Source organism: Motacilla alba, chromosome 6, assembly GCF_015832195.1.
Source record: "Motacilla alba alba isolate MOTALB_02 chromosome 6, Motacilla_alba_V1.0_pri, whole genome shotgun sequence".
Lineage (NCBI taxonomy): Eukaryota > Metazoa > Chordata > Aves > Passeriformes > Motacillidae > Motacilla > Motacilla alba.
In genome coordinates this window covers 29,530,063-29,553,007 of record NC_052021.1, presented here as the reverse complement: position 1 = coordinate 29,553,007, position 22,945 = coordinate 29,530,063, and the positions used below count along the sequence as shown (strand labels likewise).

General features: G+C 40.2%; 1 protein-coding gene across 1 annotated transcript in view; it reads left to right on the top strand.

Annotated features, from left to right (window-relative positions):
* The first annotated feature begins 421 nt into the window (after positions 1-421).
* Positions 422-22,945, top strand: part of PDZD8 (PDZ domain containing 8) — a 53,097-nt gene continuing 30,573 nt past the window's right edge. The window contains exons 1-3 of the mRNA XM_038140431.1: positions 422-1,444; positions 18,040-18,162; positions 22,155-22,257. Coding sequence (XP_037996359.1) covers positions 549-1,444; positions 18,040-18,162; positions 22,155-22,257 — 1,122 coding nt within the window. The 5' untranslated portion in view covers positions 422-548. The remainder of the gene's footprint in view (positions 1,445-18,039; positions 18,163-22,154; positions 22,258-22,945) is intronic.

Here is a 22,945-nt window from a genome sequence, read left to right as displayed (position 1 = left end):
GCTCTCGGGAGCGAGCTTGGGGAGCGCGCCCCGCGCCGGCTCTCGGGAGCGAGCTTGGGGAGCGCGCCCTGAGAACGGCTCTCGGGAGCGAGCTTGGGGAGCGCGCCCTGAGAACGGCTCTCGGGAGCGAGCTTGGGGAGCGCGCCCTGAGAACGGCTCTCGGGAGCGAGCTTGGGGAGCGCGCCCCGCGCCGCGCGCGCGCCGCCCCTCACGGCCGCGGGTGACCCCCTCCGCGCGCCCCCGCCCCGCCCACGCAGCTCTCCTCCCCGCGCGCACGCGCCGGCCGCGCCGTGACGCCACGGCGGCGCCCGGCGCCATGACGTAACCCGCCGGGCTCGCCAATCGGAGCGCGAGGAGGGCGAGGCCGGCGCCGCTGGTTGGCTGCCGCCGCCGCCCCGCCCCGCCCCGCGGCCGGCGGCGGGGGGGACCCGGATGAGGCGGCCCCTGGCGGCCGCGGCCGTTAAACGCCGGCGGGGCGCGGGCGCGACCCCCGCGATGGCGGCGGCGCGGTGAGGGCGGCGCGCCCGGGGCAGCGCGGAGGCCCGAGGATGCCGCTGCTGTACGTGATCCTGCTCTCGGCGCTGGCCGGCTGCTGCCTCACGCTCCTGGTCCAGCTCCTGCTCGTCTACAGGAGGAAGCCCGAGCCCCCCAGGGCGGACGGAGCCTACGGCGGCATCGTTTATGCCCGCGTGGCCCCCGAGCACGGCCTCAGGGAATACCTGCAGAGCGCGGAGCCGGTCGGCGGCACGGCCTCCGCGGAGCCAGCCCCCAGCCCGGCCCCGGCCTCCGCGCCCGCCGCCGCCCCGGGCCCCGATCCCGGCCCCAAGCACCAGCAGCCGCCGCCGCAGCAGCAGCCGGAGCCCCCTCCAGCCCCCTCCTCCCGCGAGGAGACGTGCCACTTCCTCAATGCCATCTTCCTCTTCCTCTTCAGGGAGCTCAGGGACACTGCCCTGGTCAGGGACTGGGTCATCAAGAAGATCAAGGTGGAGTTCGAGGAGCTGCTCCAGGCCAAGATGACAGGGAAGGTGCTGGAGGGGCTCAGCCTCAGGGAGGTGTCTCTCGGCGATGTCCTGCCTGTCTTCAAGTCCGTGAAGCTCATCCGGCCGGTGGCCTGCAATGAGGAGGGCTGTCCCGAGGAGCTGGGCTTTGAGGTAGACCTGGAGTACAATGGTGGCTTCCACCTGGCCATCGATGCCGACCTGGTGTTCGGCAAGTCGGCCTACCTGTTCGTGAAGATCTCCCGGGTGATGGGGAGGCTGAAGCTGGTCTTCACGCGCCTGCCCTTCACTCACTGGTCCTTCTCGTTTATGGACGACCCCGTGATAGTCTTTGAGGTGAAGTCTCAGTTTGAAGGGAGGCCCATGCCTCAGCTCACTTCCATCATAGTGAACCAGTTCAAGAAAGTAATTAAGCGCAAGCACACCTTGCCCAATTATAAAATCAGGTGAGTTGTCCCGCGTCCTCAGCGTTGCTTTGGGTGGTGTGCAGCAGAATTGCTGTTTTGCTCTCAATGGGTGTTTAGCACGGTGCGTTGCTTGTCTGCTGGCAGGAGCTTTCCTGAAAGGAAGGATCCTTTCCATTTGTAACAGGTGAAGAAGCCTTGCACGGTGAGGTTGTTCCGTGCCCTCATCTGGGTGTAACTAATCAGTACGTATGAAAAGTTTGGGGATCTTGTCAGCTGTGTGACAACAGGACCAGGTGTCCCTCTTTGGAAGAGGTAGGAGGATGGCTCCATGGAGTGTGTGTGTGTTTGGAGTGTCCTCCCAAACTTCTGCTGCTGGTGAGCAACCAGGGCAAGACTTGTGGCTACTGCTTACCTCTAAAGGTGAGGTGGTTATTACTTAATATAAGAAAGGGCAGAGTTCACTGTCTAAGGAATATTTTTGAGATCCCATGATATAGGCAGTCTGCTTGCATTCTGGTCTGCTTAATTCCCTCAGTAAATTTTGGGATAAGTCTGAAAGTTGATAAGAGAGCTGTCACCGCTGCTGTGGTAGCTAAAACTTTGAAGGACCTTCTGGGTTTTTGTGGGGGTTTTTTTGTATTACAGTATATTTTCCTTTACAAATGTACACACTGCAGCACAGACTGCATTATATAGTCAGTATAATGAGATGTGCAATGATACTTCTGTAGCAGAAGTGGCAAGAGGCATATTCACTTTGTTTCTATCTCCTGATACTGATATTGAATGTCTTACCACTGCTCAGGTACTGTGTTTCCTTTCTGTTGTGTCTTACCACTCTCAGGATACCCCCTTTCCTTTCTCTTTTGTTTGTTCTTTTTAGCATTTTTTATGTGTTAAGTAAGGATTTTTGGCTTGTTTACAACATTCTTCTGCAATAAGCCTTTTCCCTGAAATTCATGAGAGATGAGTAACTGAAAATGCCTGTTTGAATTTTGAAGTGTAATTAGCTTTGTAGTGGTGTAATTTTTGAAGACTTTTCAGCTGGTTCCCCTGCAGTTGAATTTATAAGTGCTCTCATGAAGGTGGATTTTTAAAATATCCAAGATTTGGATCGCCCTGACAGGGCAGTAAGTAGTTTTTTGGAGTAGTGTAGTGGTTTTTCAAGTTTTGAGGTACTGAGCTGCTCTCCAGAAGAGAGCAATCCCTGGACAGCAGGGAAGCTGTCACGGCAGGTTTGCTTCCATTCTGTTACTGCTTTGGAAACAGTGAAGCTGTACAGTGGAGAGGAGCCTGAAGGAGAGGTTGGGATAGCACAGTCGTGGTGCACAGTCAGCACTCTCAGCACACCTAGACAGGACAAATGAACTTTGCACTCCTGAGGCAAGTTTTTAGGGTTCCTGTGCAACCTGTGGTGGATGATGTGCTCCTCCCCTCCAGCAGATGAAGACAGACATCTCCACTTTGCCTCTGAGAGATGTGCATGGACAGTGGGGTGTTCTCACCATTTAGTTGGAGACAGTCATTTTTCCACATGTTTGTCGAACTTTCTGCCACCATAAAGAATGAATGAGGCATGTGTGAGGGACTGAAGGGCAAATAAAGAAAGAAGCAGAGTGCAGAGCCTGAAACAGAAATGAGAAGTGTGATGATAGAAGGTAACTGACACTTAGAATGATGTATGAAGCATAAATAATTCTAAAACTAAGAAGCATTAACAGTTAACTTAAAATGTTCTCTGTGGTTGAAGGAGTTGGGAATCTATGAATGCTTCAGAGGAAAAAGCAGTATCATAGCTGATTTTCACACTAGATAGTGGGCTGGTAGCCTGCTGTGCTCAGTGAAAGTGTCCAATTCTGCTCTGGTGCTTTTGACCTTTACCTTTTATGCCATGTACTGAAGGTGTCATTCCAACCCCCCGTGTTGTGAAGGGGACACTACGGCTCAATGCACATTAATGGAATTGTCCTCAGGAGGGAAGGTTGGCTCATTGATGTCCCAGCTGTCCATAACATGGCATTTACAGCTTCAGGTGGGAGCTTTGAGGTGTCCACAGGGGCCCAAGGTTTTGTGGAGCACAGACCAAAACTACAAATTCTTCCCCAGTGTGCCCAAGCTGAGTTTAGGCAGGTGAATCCCCAAACTTGATAACAGCTGAGCAGTAACAGTACACTCTTAGGTGGTGGCAGAGCTGAGAGTTCAGGTGTTACTGAAAGCTGGTTTGGAAAATCAAGTCCCTTGCTGATAAGATGCAAAAGTGGGGCTTTAAATTGTAAGATTACACTGGATTTGGGATTATGGCATGCTAATGTATTTCTTAGCAAAGAATATCTAGGAGAACGTCAGGAGTTTCACAACTGCTTAATAACCTCTTACCTTACTTAAAGCTTACGAGTTTCTCATCTACATGAAATGTGATTATTCTTTCCCAGTTTTTTTCACTACTGCCTATATGTCCTTAAGTACACAGTATTTGCTTCCATGCGTAGTTCAAAACCTTTTTGATGTCTCCCTGCTCTTGCTCGAGTAACTTTGTAAACAAAACTCTGAATAACAGCAATTACAACTTTGCAAACAGAAGTACTTGGAGTGTGAGGAATTCTCTCTTCATCTGATCAAAAGGGGCACTTTGCTACTCTGTTGGCTTCCACGTGTAAGCCCACAAAAGAGTTTTATCTTGTTTCAAGGTGTTAATTAGTACATAAAAATATGCCATTTTTCCTTGTCTTTTGTATTAATCAACTTCTAGAGGTGATTACTGGGTGTTGAATGTCACATGAAGAGAACTTTTGCCAGTAGTTGATTTTGAACATCCTGTAACTAAGTTTGTGTTACAGATCCTGGCCTCCTCTGTTATTTAGTTACAAAATACTGTATTTAAAAAAATGTCTATTCATATGTGCACTGTCTGTTGCTACAGCCAAATTACTACACAAGTACTTTGTATTCTTTCCAGTTTGGTACAAAATTTATGCAGCCCAGCAGTGATGAGTAAGATCATATTTGGTATCATCCATTTCTACAGGCTTTGTGTGATCTGCATGACTGTACCTTGAAAGTAGGAAGATGCATCTTGCATTCCTGCTGCACTCCTCAGAGTCTATAGGGAGAGGCAGTGTAGCCTAGTAAGTGCATTTAAAGTTTGTCTAGCATTTTATACACATTTTTCTCCATAAAAGCAATTGTCTACTAATTGAAAAAGAAGGGTTGTGCTTTGTGTAAGTAGTAATTTGTGTTTTACTCTAATAGCATGTAATCACTTTTCTCTGTCTCTTTAATAAATGTGTTTGTGTCTGGCAAAACACTGTTTTGTAGCTGCTCTGCTATTGAATGGGGATTGCTATCTTGTGTAGTAGAATTTGAGGAAATCCCTGGATGTAAGGCTGTTGGTAAAATCCAGTGAATGTAGGCTGGGTGTTTTGGTTCTGGGTTTGTTTTTTTTTTTTTCTTTTGGTCATCATTGATAAAGGATTTATGCAATTCTATTGATAATGGCAATAGTTAAACTTTTGTATTTAATATTAATGTATTTGTTGCTTTATAATAGAAATGCAAACAGTGTTTCTGTGTTTTGGTACATCAGAGCAGTGTCTTGTTCAGGTGTGGGAAAAACCTAATACTACCTTGTTTTCATGTAGGCTTCTTTTAATGGGGCAGTGAATGCTATCAGCACAAAGTGGAGTTTATCTTGTAACCTGAATCCAGCCTTTGGTTTTTCATGTTGTGCACTCAAACAGTTCTTCAATGCTACAGACACTGTTCATGTTGGTTTTACCTTTATCATGTCCTTTTAACAGTGGCTCTTAAATTTAGAGGCACTGAGGACTATTTCGGGTGTCTGTCTCCTTGCTTGATGGTGCTGTTGCAGTAGTCATGGGTTCATCTGTGTCAGTTCTCTAATGAGCTCTACCTTGCTCATTAACCTTTTATTAAGTTGCTTATGGTGCCAGCCTTGCTGTGCCCCCTCTCACCTCAGGCTTATCAATACACTGATTATGCTGTGTCCAGCCTGTTGTTAATAGTTGGATGTATTTTTGCTCTTTTGCACAGCTCTTGATCTTGCTTTTAGATTTTGGATGGGTTTGGGTTTTGGGTTCCTTCTAGGCAATAAAAATACACTTTGCCATAATGAAGATACAAAGCCTGTTGTGTATATGTAAAGTCCTTCTTCTGCCAGAATTTAACTTCCTGGTGTTTCTCAAGCAATGATGTAAAAAAACCTGTCAGGTGCCTTTTTTTTTTTTTCTTAAATTAAACATCTCACAAGTTTATCCATTCAGATTCTAAGCAGACCAGGTGTTGCCTAAGCAGTGGGTCAGTTCTGTATATTTTAGAAACACTTTGTTTCTTGGTTTGTTATGTTAAAAAACCCAACTATTTTGTATTGATACTAGTCTGCTTTGAGAAAATCTGTTTGCTTGGTTTTAATGCATGCTGCCACAGAGGGGAATAAGTTTATTTTCTTTATAGGTATTCTCGTAAAGCATTGCTTCTACCATTTCTGCATTGGGTGTTTAGATGACCTCCTCTGGCCACTTTCAACATGAATTATCCTTAGAACTGATCATTTGCAATATATTTAGTCATGTTGTATAGTTTTATGCTCTATTTGGAAGCTGAGGTTATATTGAATTTCTCTGGGAAGAACAATTAGACAAGCCTATTTTTATTTCCCATTATAGAATGCAATTTGAGAGTTATATAGTAGTTTCTTATTTTCAGCAAAACTTAAGCCTAGAAGTAATGTAAATACCTATTGATTTGAAACATGTTTTACAATAGAAATTACTTCATAATGAGGAAATTGAGGTATTGGAAAAAGTATAAAATTTTAAAAAGCATGCATTATTCATATGATGAGGCAGGAGTACCAGAAATAATCAGATTTTGGGACTGTGGTCATGTCTTTGCTTCAGAGACCTTTCTCTGTAGCTGCTGCAAAGGGAGGGTTTTCCTTTTTGAGTGGATTTCTACAGTCGTTATAGGAATCTCTCGCTAGTTAAATCTGTAAGACACTCCTGTTTGAAGTTCTCATTCCTACTGCTGCTGATAGGAAAGAAGGGTGGTTTGTTAGTTGGTTCTGTTTATTGGGGTTTTTAATGCCATGCCTATTTTAGGTACAAAAGCATTAAAAAATCCCTCCAGGATCTGAGTCCTTTTCTCTTCTGCAAAAGTTGATGGTAAAGCAGCGCTGTGATTTTCAGACTGTCCCAGAGATACTGCCCTGAATGATGCCAGCACAGGCTATTCTACTCATGGCCAAGGGGAGATAATTTCACTCAGTAGATCTGTCTGTAGTCAGTAGTTCCATGCTTGGAAGATTATCTTAATAGTGGATGGAGAAGCAGCTTTGCTTTGTCTTAGAGGAATTGAATAAATGGGTCTGTAGGCAACCTGACACACAATGAACACAATCAAACCTCAGAACAGCAAATATTTTCTTTTTTATTTTTTTTTTCCCCAAGAGTGCTACATGTAGAAGGAAGATTTTGGTAGTGCAGAGTTTTTCCTGATTTTTCTTTTTGGGAGGGCTCCATCTCAGGCATACATAATTTCTGGAGGGTCACCAAGTACAAATTTCTTAAGATTGTGTGAAATTACCTGGCACAATGGCTGTATGTAAATCTTATGTTAGCTAGCAAGTTCAATTGACTCTAAGGATTTTGAAACATTTTTAGTCATCTTCCCCAGCTCCAGCATTTCATGAGTTTTCAGACTGGAAAGACTGAATTCTGAAAGAATGCCAGTTTGAAACTTGCTCATAGTAAAGTCAGAAGTAATGACTGACCAGCTACATACCAGACATTTCCCAGCATACAGCTGGCATTCTTTTCAGCTTAAGAGTGAGCCTTTTTCTATGGTTAGTCAACAAATTTTGTATTTTCCATTTTTACCTTCAAGGGTGAGGAACTAACACATCACTGACTTGAGATGGATTAGTGACAAAACTGGGAGATCAGAGGTATGGGGTAAAGAGAAGATCTCAGTTGGAGGGAGTGAGGGATAAAAGCACGGGATAAAGGAATCCATTTTGGTCATTAGCATCTGCCTTTGCTGCAGATGGAAATCCAATAGGCATAACTGGTCTGACATGAAAATAGGACCTCTCTCAGGTTTTCTTCCTTGCTTTCTTGTACAGTCTATAAAACACTGTACAATAATAGTGTAAAGAAAATGACCTCGTTTAATTCTTTGCTGGTTTGTATTAGAAGTTACTTGATCTTAGTTCTGCAGTGAACTTTCATGTGGATGGTGAATAAAGACTCTGAAAAATCTGCTGAGATTTATTTAGTATTTGATGGTGTTTTGCATGCAGCAGCATTGAGGACACATTTTTGATTATCTGGACTCTGCCCTTTAACTGATCGTGCTGCTCAGTGCACACAAATATGGATCTTTCTATTCAATTGTCATAATTGATGTTGCTTTCAATGCATTTAAATAAATATGAAATAAGCAGTAGTAGTGTTTATTTTTAGGGTAATTTATTTCAAAATATAGATCATATAGGAGTTAATCACTTTACTGAACTGTAGGCACCTAAGAAATGTGTGGATTCTAAGAAATGTGTGGGCAGGTTCTGAGCCTGTCTGCTGGAGCAGGACAGATATGTTCAGGCTCTGGAACTGGGCTGTTCTGAGCCACCTTCTACAGGCTCTGTTATGATTTTTAGACTCTGTGATAGATAGTTTGGTTAATGTTCCCCACTTGTCTGAGTTCCCCACATGGAACTGAGCACTGGGTTTTCCTGAAGGAGGTTAATTCAAGGAAAAGGACAGAGAATTTGCCTGTGAAGATCTGTAGCTAATACAACTCTCAGTAGCTCATTGGATGTAAAAATGTAGGAGGCTTTTTTGTCAAACCTATTTATATATATTAAATGCATGCAACAGTTAATCTTTTATTGGCAAATGGCACTTGATCAGAAAAATCTTAAAAGCAGCCTGGGTAAGGTCAGTGGGTTTTAGTGGGGTAGAGCAGTGCAGTGCTGGTGAAGCTCAGCCTCAAGCTTCTGGATTCACTACTGGAGCTGGTCCTTTCATGTTCTGGCTTTCTGTGGGAAGCTGCTTATTCTGCATTCCTGCAGAGATGGCCTAAAGTCACCCCATGTGCTCCTGTGTTTGCAGTTCATGTTCACACTTGTTTGATTTAAAATTGTTGCAACATTTGGGTATTCTTGACATTATTTTTTCTTTAGAGTATAGTAAAAGACTTTAAATGTAACACTTCTTCTAGGATTAATAAGCTTTATTTTCTAAACTGAGAATGGAGAGAAATTAGCAACTCACATAGGTAGGTTACATAAATAGATAATTTGTGTCACCCCAGTCTGTCGAAATCCCTGAATTGTTGAACTGCAGAAACCTTTGCATGATGATCTCAAACCATCCTTCCATGCAGAAAACAAGCGATGATCCAATGTGATGATGAAGATTCCCACACCTGCCCAAAGCCATTTGGGTACATCTGGTTCCCTAAGCACACCCTTCCTTCTGGAAGGACTCCTACCCTTGTGGAGCCCTGCCTGAGTGAAGTCCTCTCAGGGCTGTTTCATGTAGGACCCAGCTGGAGGCTGGCAGTGTTTTACACCTGTCTGTGGCCAAACACAGCTCTGCAAACTGCCAGGAGATTCTGGGTGTAGCAGAGAATAAAAGAAAGAGAGGGGAAAACGTTAAGTTTTGTGAGATAAAAAACCCACAGAAATTATGTTCAGCTCTGAGCTGGGCTCTGTAGAGCTGCTTGGTTTGGTATTTTTTTTCCCCTACTAGCTGCTTTAATTCATTTTAACCTTAAAGCTGTTTGGTACAACTTACCTTCATAACATCTTAATTCTGCTGTTCAGTGCTGCTGGAGCTCAGCAGAATGGCCTGTGAGCAGTGTGTCCCCTGCATTAAAGCTGCTTCATGAGGAGTTCTGCTACACCAGTACGGTTCACACATTTTTGAAGGCTTCCCAGATGCCATAAAGCTCTGTCTGAAATAGAGTGTATTACAGTGATCAGCCACTGATAGTTAATCAGACTGTTACACACACTCAAAGGCAGTAATTAATTGCCAGATATGACGAGCATAAAATTAAATTAGGATAATCACTTGGGGATTAATTTTTTGGCAGTTTTTTTATTGCTCTGGCTGAAAAACTTACAGGGACACTTTGAGATGTAAATTCAAACCATTATTTCTTACTTTCTGTCTTTTAGAAATTATCTGATGCTATCTAATGGAAATCATAACACTCACATACTTTGTTCCTGACTTTTTTACTGAGACCTAATGCTAAGCAGGATATTTCCCTGCATCAGTGTCAATGGCTACATTGCTATGAAAAATGCTCACTCAAAAGGAAATGTGAACAAATACTGAAATTCACTTTTGTAATAGCATTAAGTACAAGATTATGTGGTATTTGCCAGTGAAATAAAGATAGTAATACTGGTAGTAACTGCTACCAAATATGTACAATGCTTTAAATTATACTTAAACCTGTGAAAAATATCCTGCCATGTATTTTATATGTAGTATCTTAAAGAAAACCCATTTAGTGGTAAAAATTAAAATGGACATTTTCATAAATGTCACTTGTGTAGTAAATGGTTTAAACCATTGTTAAACCATTATTCCTGAGCTCAAATAGGAAGAGTAGAAATGGAAGATCCCAGTCTGGTGGTGGCATGGCACTGAGCTTCCTGGTGGTGTTTGGATCACCTCTGAAGGGTCTGGCTTGGTGAATAGTTCTTAAGTAATTAACCAGGAGAAATTACTCCAGAAACTTCAACAGTTGTGTGGGTTTTTTGTTGGTTTCAGTGTTTTCTTAAAGACTAACCATACACTTGCTAACAAAACTTGATGCAATATGTTACCTATGCTAATATGTTAGCCTAATCTTTCCAAGCAAAGAGCCCAGTGAATTAGAAAGGGAGGTAGGGTGGGAACAGCAGTGTTAGGCAGTGGTATTGTTCTAAAACAATTCTACAAAAATTCAGATGGTTTTTTCTTTTCCTCTGTTCCTCTGAATGAAGGGCAAATTAGAGGAAGTATCCAAATTCATAATTTGAGCAGCTGCTTCTATCAAATGTAATCACAAGTTGTAATGTGCCACGGGTGATGCAGGATTTGGAAAGTGCAGGAATCCTTCCTGTTAATTAACCTCACAAACCCTTCCTGTGTTTGATTGTCATCAGTGGTGCCACAGGTCAGACTGAGCTCCCGTGTTACTTGATCCTGTTTACAGTGTGGCTCTATTAATAAAGTGCTGTGACTTGCCTGTGGTGTCATCTTTGCTTGGGGGACAGCTGGCACGCGCATGGCCATGGTGTGTCCCCGGGGCCATTTGTGCCCTCCCCACCACTGCAGTCCTTGAGCTGTGTGCAGACCAGCTTCAGGGTGAGCTGTCAGTCATCTCAGCTTTGAAAATGCTGCTGCTAAGCCTGGGCTTCCAGACGGTGAACTGGAGCATCTTCTGTTTTCACAGAATCACAGAATTTCTAGGTTGGAAGAGACCTTTAAGATTGAGTCCAACCCATGTTCCAAGGCCTCAACTAGATCATGGCACCAAGTGCCACATCCAGTCTTTTTTTAAACAAATCCAGGGATGGTGACTCCACCACCTCCCTGGGCAGATGATTCCAGTATTTGACCACTCTTTCTGTGAAAAACTTCCTCCTTAATTCTAGCCTGTATCTCCCTTAAATGTTTTGTCAGAAGTGACTTGATAAAGGTAGATTGAGGTGAAGCTTCTGCAGTTTGAGTGTTTTTAAAGCTAACTGGAGGAGTGAGGATAAACCTTGGGAAGCTCTCTTGCCTAGAATTCACAGCAGATACAAATGTTTTTTCACTTTTGGTTTAAGCTGTCAGGGACTGTTTTCAGCAGTGAGACAGTTGTTTTCTGTCTAAGCAGCCTAAGAGATGTCACTTTATTTCACATGGATATAGGCTGGGGTTTAGAGCAGAGATTAAAACTCTTCAGCTCAAAGTGAGTCATGTTCAGAGCTAAGACTTCTCATAGAACATTCTCAGCTTTTTGCTCTAACCAGGATTGCAGACAGGTGATGTTTGTAGACACTCGAGACTTCCTTATGGGAGAGCATTCTGCTGAAGTGAGCAAAAGCAAATGTTTGCCTCAGTCACTGGGACCAACCTCTAATCCAGCTGGCTGGAGGTAGAGTCTTGGGGTGCCTTGGGTTTTATTTGCTTTTTGTGTGTGTGCTTTTTATTCGTTGTTATTTTTTTCCTGCTGCTGTTTTCCTTGAATGCCTAAAAGCTGGTTGCTAAACCACACCTACTTCTCTTTCAGCTCTATGTGAACATAAGCACATTCTGTATTTTCTGTCTCATTTGGAGCAAAGCCACAACAGTTCAGGCTTTTTGGTTAGACAGGGAAATTTTGTCTTCATCCTGTCAGAATTACAGGGATTTTCTTCCCTTAATTTGAATCAACAGAACCTGATAACTTAGGCATCAAACAGACATTGACTACATGGAGTTCACAAAGCTGTTTCAGTATTTTTGTAATTTAGAATTTGGGAAGTGTTCCTGAAATACAAAAGAATATGCACATGGTCAAGTTGATCTGGTTTGTGATGATTAGAGAGAAATTTTGCTTAGATTTTTTACCTGTGGCTATTCCAATGCAGGCAGTAAAACCACATCATTACAACTGTCCATGTTGTATTTGCAATTTCTGTCATATAAGCAAGAAAAAAATCAATGATCTTTTTTAAAGAAGCTACTAGACTGTTTGCATTTATTCTTTTATTTGTTCTTGTGGAAGTCAAGAACAAATTGAAGTTTGAGAAGTGTCTTGTCTCAAATGTATAATTCAAGGTATACCCTCAGAATTACTGAGAAGAAAGAAGACTATTTTAAGAAACTGGAAATGTGTGAAACTTCTTTGAAGAAAAAAAGGCTAGTTAAATTCTTGCCTTTTTTTTTTTTCTTTTGAGGTCTTGGTTTAAAAAAAAGGGACTGTTCATATATTGAGACCTTGTGTGTATGAGCCTCCTACATGTGGGTGGCAGAATATCCTGTAAGACAGTGAGTGGGTGGATTACTAGATCTGATTTGCAGTTTACCATAAAGCTTCCTAGAAATAAACACCATCTTATTGCAATGGTTTTTTCAGGCTGCTTGTAAGTCAGATTTTCATAGCTGTGAGTAAAGCTGAAATTAGTCTTATTCGTTATAGAAATCTACTGTAATTTGAATTGTTGAAGTCCCTGCGTGTAAATACTGATACAGTTCAACAGCATTATCCTTGAGAAATTAGTGGAAGCTGGAGAATTGCTTTTGTAAATCTATAACAAAATCTATAGAGAAATCAGTACTGCTACTATTTTTTGTTCAAAATAAGGATAAACCTCATTTTATATCTTCAGTGTGGAGAATGATATAAGCTGTTTACATTATAATACCTGACAAGTGTAAATGTTAGCTGATAAGCACTTTTAGGATCTTATTAAGGTGACGATGTCTTTTTAGGAGTGGATTGTAATATTTTAGAATTTTTGTAGAAGTAAAACTTCACCTTAAATGTAGTGTAACAATAGAGGACTTATTTACATCTTAAAATATCTGTTCTCAATCCTTCTTTGAAATTTACATGCTTTACAAGAGCCTGACTTGTGTTTCTGTGACTCTGGTGAAAAACACAATCTAAAAATATCTCAATTCTGTTGTGTAGTTAGTTGAACCTTTTGATTAATCCTCAAACTGGAAATAAATCCAGCAGTTATTCTTTCAACAGTATTTTAGATAAAATAATCTCCACATATAGTAGCACTTGCAAAATTGAAATCTTCTAAACACAGTCTCTCTTAAGATTGTGATAGAATTTTGCTTAATATTCTAGATGAAAATTGAGACTTGCAATGCATTCAAAATTGCTTCATGCTGAAGATGCTTGCATTTTTGGATGATTGATTCTTCTAGGGTTTAAAATCTTTTTTGCTCTTTATTAAAATTCTAATGTTCAGTTAATGTAACTTCAAAATTCCCAAACCTGAAAATGTTTTATCTTTATGTCAATAGAGTAGTGCTGAGATTCACATCATTCAAGTGTTTAATGTGGTCTTAAACAGATATTCAGTAATTTTAAACGCTGTTTTAGATACCAAACTTCCTTTATAAAACCAGAGAATAATTTAAAACTTTTCCAATATCTTATTTTAGAAAAATATTCACACTTTTTACCATAAGCTCTATAAAATCCCACTTCTTTCTGCCCTTAGAAATGAAACCATAAGACTTTCTACTTCTCCAAGCAGGAGATGGAATACTGACAGCTTTTGAATTTTGTTTCTGGCTCTGTTTAGCTCTGAACAATTGTTGGTTTTTTTACTGTGATTCTGGATATTCTTAACTGAAGCAATGAGCAGACACAGAAGCATATGGTTATCATACCAGATAAATCAATTTTTTTTAGTTCTCAATAGATTTTCTCATACAACTAAAAATATTGTTCAGTAGGTACTGTGCGAGCAGTTAATTTGGGGATTATGTTAATTAAACTAAGGTATAAAAGACTTCTGTCCTCTTCTCTGTTAAAAGTTGGCTAAAGGACCACAAAACAATCATCACAGAATAGTGAATTTAAATTAAAGGCAATGTAGGTCAGACATCTTCAAAATTAAATCACCAGATCCAGACTTGTTCCAAGCAGATGAGTTCTGCCTCCCAGAACCGCCAGCTGGAAGGGAGAATTCTCCCCTTTCTGGGGCTGAAAGCACTCACAGGGAAGGGAAGAAGCTTAATGTGCTTGGGGTTTTTCTGGATACACTTTTGATCTAGACTTTGAGGAAGGTGGTGGTGAGAGGGAATGAGCCACTGAAGTGACTCTGAAGTCTGGCATGAAGGGAGTGTGGAAGTCCTTCACGTCAAGGAGACACTGCCTGCAGCGGCTGGAAACATTTTTGCTGTGCTTTGTGTATGGAAGAGCTTAGTATTGTGCTATTTTAGTATCTACCTTTAATCCTATATATTAATTCAGTAACTTTATCTTAATTACTTTCAGTATAATCATCTGACTAATTCCTCACGTGAAGGAGGAATTTTTGCTGTTTGTATCTTGCAATATTTGTCAAGAAACACTCACTGTGCTACAGCTTCTTTTTAATATCGTTTCTGTAGGGTTGGGTTTTTTTCATTTGCTTAAATGTCACATGATTGATGGATATTCCTCTTCATATTAATGCTAAGTTTTAGCTAGCTTTTTCTTAAGAGTGTGCTGTCTGAATTTCAGACCTTTGGAGAAGTAAGATGAGTTTGTGGAGGGACTCTGGTAGTTTAAAAACAAGTTGAAAAGACACTAAGCATTTCATATAAAGCACTTTTAAAGACTTTCTGCAGAGGGAGCATCCATTGCTGGCCTGCTGCAGTCCTGCCAAACAGGAGGAGAGGGATGATGGCTCTGTAAGAAGGTGTGCCCTGCTTTTAAAAGGTGGGGAAGTTCACAGGCTTCTCCTACCATGGGGAAAAAGGTGGGAGAGCCTGTGATGCCCGACCTGTTGGGAGCATGGATTTCCTGTGTGTGGTTTTACAACACGAGGGAATGGTCCCACCCTGTTACCAGCAGTTCCCATTTGAGTCTTAGTTCACCAACTCCCAGTGGGAAAGTCTTTCCAAATAAATCGTGTTGTCTTGCACTTAAATATTCTGACAACAGTTCAATTCCCTAGTATGTAATTGAACTCTGCAGGAAGTAGTAATTTGTCCAATGTTTAATTTTGGAAAAAGCACAAACTCTCTGTAAATTAAATAGATAAGTGCTATGATATAAATTTGGAAGGCTCCAAAGCAGCACTAAAACATTAAAAATGCATTTAATGTGAGATATTCAGCTCTTTTTATGTTGCTAGTGCCAATGAAAATAGGTGATGTGTTCCTTTTTTGCTAATGGTTTTGCAAATTAGTTGTGATAAGAATGTGAACATAAGTGCTTGTTGAAAATGAAACATGATGTTGAGACTGCCTTTTAATCCCATATTTGTAGAAAATTTAAGTGGTGCTGCAGCAAGTCCCTCATGCACTGCTTAGTGTTTTATATATTAATGTATATAACTGTATTGGTATTTTAAAATTAATTAGTCTTTAATTCATTCTTGTATAAAGTTTTTTTTTAAAGGATTTTGAAAATAGAAATCAAAATTACAATAAACATTGTCTTAATCTAGGAAGGAAAATAGCTTTTTCTGGGCATTATTTCATTATTCTGTGCTGCAGCAAAGGCTTGCAGTATGTGTTGTACTAACACTTTGTTCTGAAGTCACTAGAGGATGATGTTTTTAGTTTGAATGTGTAGGTGGATATGTCTGCATCCTTGCTGGAATGTTTCAGTCAGTTATTTTGCTTTTCTGTTCTTAATTTTAGGATATAAAATGGGTTTGTCCAAGTTTGTGTTCTTGTAAATGTCCTGCAGGATGTGTGCATACATAAGTGAAAGACCTGTGAAATACCAACACTTTTAAACATGGAATTTGCAGAAATTGGGAGAGATGGTAGCCTACTGAATCCTCTTCCTTTACCTTTTTTTTTTTGCCAGAAGTCTTGTTTCAGTAAGTCACTGAAGCTCAGAATGGTTGTTGATAGTTAGTTTGCTCCCATGGAAAACTATAATAGATTTGGGAGAAGGAGTATTGGCAGTTGCTAGTACTAACTGAACAGTTTATTAGTGCTTAAAAATCTTCAAACTTACAAGTACCTATTCACTCAAAACTTATTATTATTTTCCAGTGTGCTTCCCTAACTCATCATTTTCTGCCTAATAAAATCTTAGCTCAGTCAGTATTTTGAGGGGATAAAATCATTCCTAACAGGAGCCAGGGTACCCTTGCTTGTGCTTAAAGTGAGAAACGTGGGGTGAGTTTGGCTTGGGAGGTGATCAGGCCCTGAACTGGGATGAAGTTTTGCAGAATCAAAACAGTGGGGTCATCTTGGTGTTTTTTAAACCTACCATTATGATGTTTGCTATTACTTTAGAAATTCAAGAACTATAAAGGAAGATTATGAGTAAAGTACCAGATCAGTCAGTACTTGAACAAGGCATATTTTGAGTTAGTTGTTTGTGGTACACTCATAAACCTAAACCATGGCCAGAGTGATTTAATAGCCTCATATTTTTCATGCACAAGACTTAAAAAAAAAAAAAAAAGAAGGATTTAAAACTGACTATTTTTATGTGACATATTTCAAAATGGTTTTCTTTATGAAGGAGTTAATGAGGGAGAAACTTGGAACCAAATTAAAGTTAGGAGTTGAATTGGATTTCAGGAAAATAGCTGGAGTGTTGAGTTGTGTTTATTCACAAAGAGAACAAAAGAAATTACTTTCTCATGGCTCTGTATGAGGCTGTTGCTCGTACAGAACCGAAGTGTCTGGAATCAGAGCATGGAGCTCCCTCCCAAAGTGTGTGCTGACAGTTAAAGGATGCTTAATTATTTATTTGAGTTTCTGAAACTCTTCAGTTCAGCTCCATGTGACTGTTTCCTGAACATATTGTGATCTCTGAATGTGACAAGCAGATGCCTCTGATGGTTGAGCAAACAGTGCTTATGAAAGAGTTCTTTCTCATGAAATGGCAGAGCCATCCTGCAGGCTCTGCTGCTCCTTTCCTGCTATTTGTGAGTCTCCACACAAATACTTGCTGGGAGGCTGCACCAGTGACAAGGATGGAAACCAAGGCACAAGGCAGTGCTGGGAAATGACAGCAATAAATAAAGACAGAAGGAATACCCTCTAAGACCTTTTTTTTTTTTTTTCAAAAACTTTAGCACAGATGCTGTGATATCATTCTTTGTGCAGGGTTGTGGCCCTTGCTGTGTGTGTCAGCCATGTGATGGGGCTGCAGCTGTGCAGCCTCTCCCCCTCCTTCCCTCCCTCAGATCAGGGCTGTGTCCGACACCAGAGCACTATCACTTAGAAACCAAATTGGTATTTATAACTCAGCATTTTCTAATCAAAGAGAGAGAATTATGTGGCGAGATAGCTGGTGTTTTGCACAGTTATCTGGAACATGAACTGCTTTTCCTGTGAATCACACGCTGCAGTGAGGGAAATAAAGCTGAAGGGTAAATGTTTAGAATACCTGTATCTTTATTTTTATTCAAGAAGACTGGCTAAGAAGAGCCACTTGAAGTTTTTTACAAAGTGAGAGAAGAATCAATCTGTGTAACTAAAGTGAACTGTTCATTAGGGTGCACCAACAGTACTGTCATAAAAAGTTTAAGCTTTGGGGTCATAGCACATTTTCATCTTTCTATGCTGTGATGTTTATGCAGATTATCTTAAAGACCTGGTAAGCTATTTACTGCAGTAGGACTCTTGTGTTAAATCATGTTTGCAATCGTAAAAATACCATGTGATTTTTACCAGCTTCCCACTTCCTAAAAATTATCTGTGCTAGTAAATGTCATTCAATCTATTCCTGTGAAGCAATTTTTGTTTGTATTGTCCAGTCTGCTGCATTCAAAAAGCTTTAGGAGCTCCTACTCATTCCTTTTGACCAACGACTGCATAGCAATGGCAGCATTTCTCTTTTTAAAGAGTGTTAAGCATTCACTGTTGTCCTTTTACCTTTTTGATATTTTTGTGTGTTCATGTTGTGTAATGTGAATTAAGAGAAGTTTCTTCTATATTTTTCAGGTTCAAGCCATTTTTTCCATGTCAAGTGTTGCCAGCTGATGAATATGAAGATCGAGACCTCTGTATACAGGATTTTCTATTGACAGAAGGTCGACTGAAGGTCACATTAATCGAATGTACAAGGTATATTTTTGAGCACTTTTGCTCATTCTCGACTAAGCAAGGCCTGTGTTTCCTCAGTTTGTAGTAATTATAGTTGTAGGGCAGTTCTGATTTGCAAAGTGGCAGCTTTGGTGTTGTGATTGCACTCTAACCACAAAATGTGCTTTGCTTGAAGTAAAAATGAACAAATGAAAGTTGCAGTTACTTTCTTGAGGCGCTTTGGGTTTGTGTGGGGGCAAGCCTTTGCCTTTCTGAATTTTGCCTGGTTACTAGCTAATCTGTGCCTCCTCTTACTTGCTTGGTTTGCTTTTCTGCCACACCAAATTATGGGTCTCTTTCCAGGACAACATAGATGTTGTAATTATATTACTGTGTTATGTAACCAAAGGGAAATAATCGTTTCACTCAGTCTTACTTTGATAAATCCAAATCACTTTCATAAGACATTATTTACTGATTTGGTCTTGAGTAAATAATGGAAAGAAATAAAATCTATGTCCTTCATTCATTGGAGAGAATATTATTCTCTTCAAAGCTGGAGAAAAGGTGTGTGGGCTTTTGGTTTGTTGGGGGGTTTTGTCAGGCCTCTTGGTTCGTGTTAGATCTTATCCAAGTAGTGCTAAGGCTCTGATCTAGTCATGTGCAGTTCTACTCTTTATGAGCTAAACTGCTTTGCAGAAAGACTCTTTTTTAACCTGTTCTTTTCATTGCTTGTATTCCCATATCAACTCCTCTTTGCAATTTTTCTTTCTGTAGCACTGTACAACATTTGAGCTGTATTTGCTGGACTTATGTCATTTAGCAGTGGTCAGGATTTCCTGAAGATATTCTGCTGCTTCTAAAGGGTTCTGTGGTGGCAGTGGTTATGTTTTTTGTGCTAAAATTCCTGCTTACCTGTCTCCCTATATTTGTGGTGTTTTCTGTGGATGATCCAAGGATACTAAATAACTGTCTGCATTCCTTGGCCATCAGGAGCATTTCCCCTTTGTCTGTACTGAATAAGGAAACTCTGATCTCTCTTCAAAGCAGTTCTCCAGTTTCAGCCCAGTGATGCATTTGTTTTTCCCATGAGGGCCAAAATGACCACCTTACACTGTGTACAGTTGTTCTTGGTTTGGGAAGTTATTTTTAAATGTTGTCTTTGCTGAATCTGAAACACCGTGCAGCATCAACTTTTGAGTTTCCTTGCACTGAGAGCTCAGATTGCTCCGTCTGACATCATTCTGAGCTCTCAGTGTTTTCAGCTGTCACAGATGCTTATCAGATGGCTGGGAGAGGATGCAGTTGCTGATTTGTCAGGTCTGACATAATCCAAGTGTTTTATGCAGCTTGGAGTTTTTCACCACACACTTGGAAATTATCTCAACAGACACTTCTCAGCCAAGGTGTCTGACTGTTGGACCCACAGTAATTCCTCAGATCTTCCAGTTGTCCTGTTCTTTTTTTGAACTAAACAGCTACAACTGCTGTCCATAGAGTCCCTCAGTGAGTAAATACTCTTGTTTAATTTGCATCTGAAGATATTTTTGAGGTAGAAAGAGAAACAGAGAATTTTGGTAGTGAAAGAAGAAACATACACTCTATATACAAAAGTAACAGTGATCAAATTTCCCTTTTTCATCAGCCCTCAGTGAGTGGTGTGAGGGTTGGCTGGGCCAATTCCCAGTGCAGCACTGTGTGCTGACATCCAGGGCTTTTGCACTTACATCTGCCATAAGAACCTAAACGTTCAACCTCTCATTCTCATTCCAGAGTGAAGGATTACTTTAATTTCTGTGTGGTTTTCAGTTTTGCTCAGTGCCCCAGAAGGTTTTCTATTTTCTCAGTACAGTAGATGATCTTTGACTTCTCTACAGAATTTGGAAGTAGAATTCTTCCACCTAGTCAGGTAACAGCTGCTTCTCCCATTTAAGTCTGGACATCAGTGGTGAAACTATAGTGGTAAAATGTTTAGCTAACTTTTTCTGTGTTATAAATATCTTGTTTAATTAAATTATACTCTTCACATGACCAAATACTTGCAGTTTTCACACTTCTTTTCTAATTGCAGGCTTGACCATAGCAATTTTCTGCTGTCGTGCTGTTGAAAGAAGAATTAAATTTGCTCATAAATTAATGAAAGGATGGGAACTTTGGTGTAAAGAAATAATTAGGAATATATCTGGCAAGATACATTATCTGACCTGTACAAAAAACTCAAGTTTTCAAAATTGCAGCATCCTCAAAGAACTCAATTGTTGCAAAAATGCTGTTATCTGTCATTATCTTAAAACTTCTATGAAAACCAGAAAAACAAAGCAGCATTCTGTTAAATTTTGGCTTTGTTTCTTTTTAATCAAGAAACACTCTGGAAAAAGTAACAAAGGTAATAAACTCTGACTTTATTAGGCAAGAATACACTTCCAAAACTCTGCCATAAAGTGGGCACTTTTCAATCTGTAGGATATAGATATCTCTTTAATATTAGTCATATATAATGATGTCAGTCTTTATGTGCAGCTGTCTTACAGGATGCAGCCCCTTTCTTTGCAATTAATGGAGATACTCTTCACACAAAAATTTTCTTAGTATAGCAGAAGCTAAAATTTTGCCTTTGTCTTTCTGAAATTGGAAATTGAGCTCCAAACTCCAGCATGAAGAGCTCTCTAAAATTTAAATGTGTAGTTTGGCTGCCTTGTGGTGTGTTTGTTAACCTGCTCTAAGGTGGAATCTCAGGATGGCTCGTTGCTTTGCTTGTGCTTATGTTGCAGTTCTGGCTAAAAATTGTTCTGTTCCTCTTCTGAGCTATCTCATGTGCTTGTTTTTCTACCCAGTACAGCAAAGTAGATCCTGGGCTGATATTTCAGAAGGGCCATAAGTGCCCCTGAAAAAGTCCCTAAGATTGTATCTAAGTGAGCAGAAGCAAGCTTGAGAGCTGTCACAGTCAGAGAGGTGTTTACCCTTGGGTCGTCTTAATTTTACCAGTTCTGATTATTGGTGTAAGTTGTCTTCATAACTTTACTTAATTTTCAAAGGAATTTTTACTACAAATCTGCACATCTGAAAGATGAGACTTTTTGATTATAAATATTTAACCTAGAAACATTATTTAACAACGTCAAGATAAACAGAGAAAATTGACACGTTTTCCTGACAGCTTTTGTCTGTATCATCTAAAGAAATGTCTAACACATCACAATCACAAATAAGATACTTGCGATGAAAGCTTCTGGTCTTGTCAAATGTATATAGAAAGTTTAGGGGGGAATTAAAATCTAACAGCTCTTTTGAATGAGTAAGGTTTGTTTGAAGCTTTTATTCCAAAATATTTATCTGCTTGCAGCTACTGTGAAATATGCTGTGAACAACTTGATTGCTGGTCTATAGCCTAAAGTTGATCGTCTGGGTTTGTTTGGTTTTTTTTGGTTTTTTTGTACTAATATCTGTCTGAAAAGCTTTGTAGCCTTCTGGAGTAGGGTATCATGCATGAAGAACCACTCTTTGTTATAAAAGTTACAAACATCATAGATAAGAGGATCCCAGTTTAGTGAAATACAAATAGAAGCATTAGTAAACTGACTTTAATCTACAGTAGCACTCTTTTAAACTAACAAGAGCTTCACATTGTGGTGTTTTGGATTAATGTGGAAGACTCTGGTGGCTATTGTTGCTCTTCCTAAAATAAAACAAAAGCCCTTTATGGAGAAATGCCAATTTTTATTTTAAAAAACACCAACCAATCAAAAAAAAAAAAAAAAAAAACAAAAAAACACACTGTAGGGGAAAAAGTCAACTCAAACAAAACTCCTCAGCTAAAAATTCGATTATATTTTATATGTTTTGAGTTCTTCCACTAGAGGGTGGCAGTGTCTTTCCTTTGGTGTAAGGCCGTGCCTGTGCAATCTGTTCTCTCTGGACTTTTAGGTATACACATTGGTAACAATAGTGTATAGATGAAGAATAAGGAATTCTGTGTGGTATCTGGGATGTGTGTAATGGTATTACAGTTCTTACCATAGGCTTTTCTATTTCAGGTTACTGGTGTTTGGATCCTATGAAAGAGAAACAAATGTTCATTGCACAATGGAGCTGAGCAGTAATGTTTGGGAAGAAAAATCAAGAAGTTCTATTAAAACGGTAAAAAAAAGGATGTCATCTTTGCATATTGCACTTTGTCTTCTACACTTGATACATTGTCTAGAAAGTGTGTCTTTAGGCAATCAAGTGGGTGACATAACAGAAAAAACCAAACCCAAAACATAGCAGGCCAGTTATTTACTTTTTAGTCCACTGGTAAATTACCATGTATGGATAACTTTGTGTTCAGTTCTCACAAGTGTGCTTGAAACTGTACCTGGTTTGAATATTCTGCCAGCTGTCCAGCTGCATTAAAACAAGCAGAAAATATACATTTTATAGTCCTGTTATATTTGGGTGGAGCAGTGTTTAGAGAGCAGTAAGATTCACCTATCTTTACCTTACAATACTGGCCAGGCAGTGTTTTACTAATTATTGCACTTGATAACAGGAGTTCAGCAGCATACAGCCTGCAGATTGCCTGCCTATTTTTTGTGAGGGTGAGAATGACCTTTTTCTGTTTCTTCACAGAAGAGGTGTGATGTATGAAAGAGCTTTTCAGTTTTACATTAGAGGGATATTGTGTTAGTAATCAAATTGAATTGGGCTTGTGCTGAGCATTAAGTGGTGTGCTTATTGAAGAAAACCCCCCAAAGCTTTAAAAAGACTTCATGTTAGCAGTTGGTTTCATGTAAAGAAATCACTGGAACAAAAATCCCTGTCCTGAAATTTACCCTCTGCTGAGTGC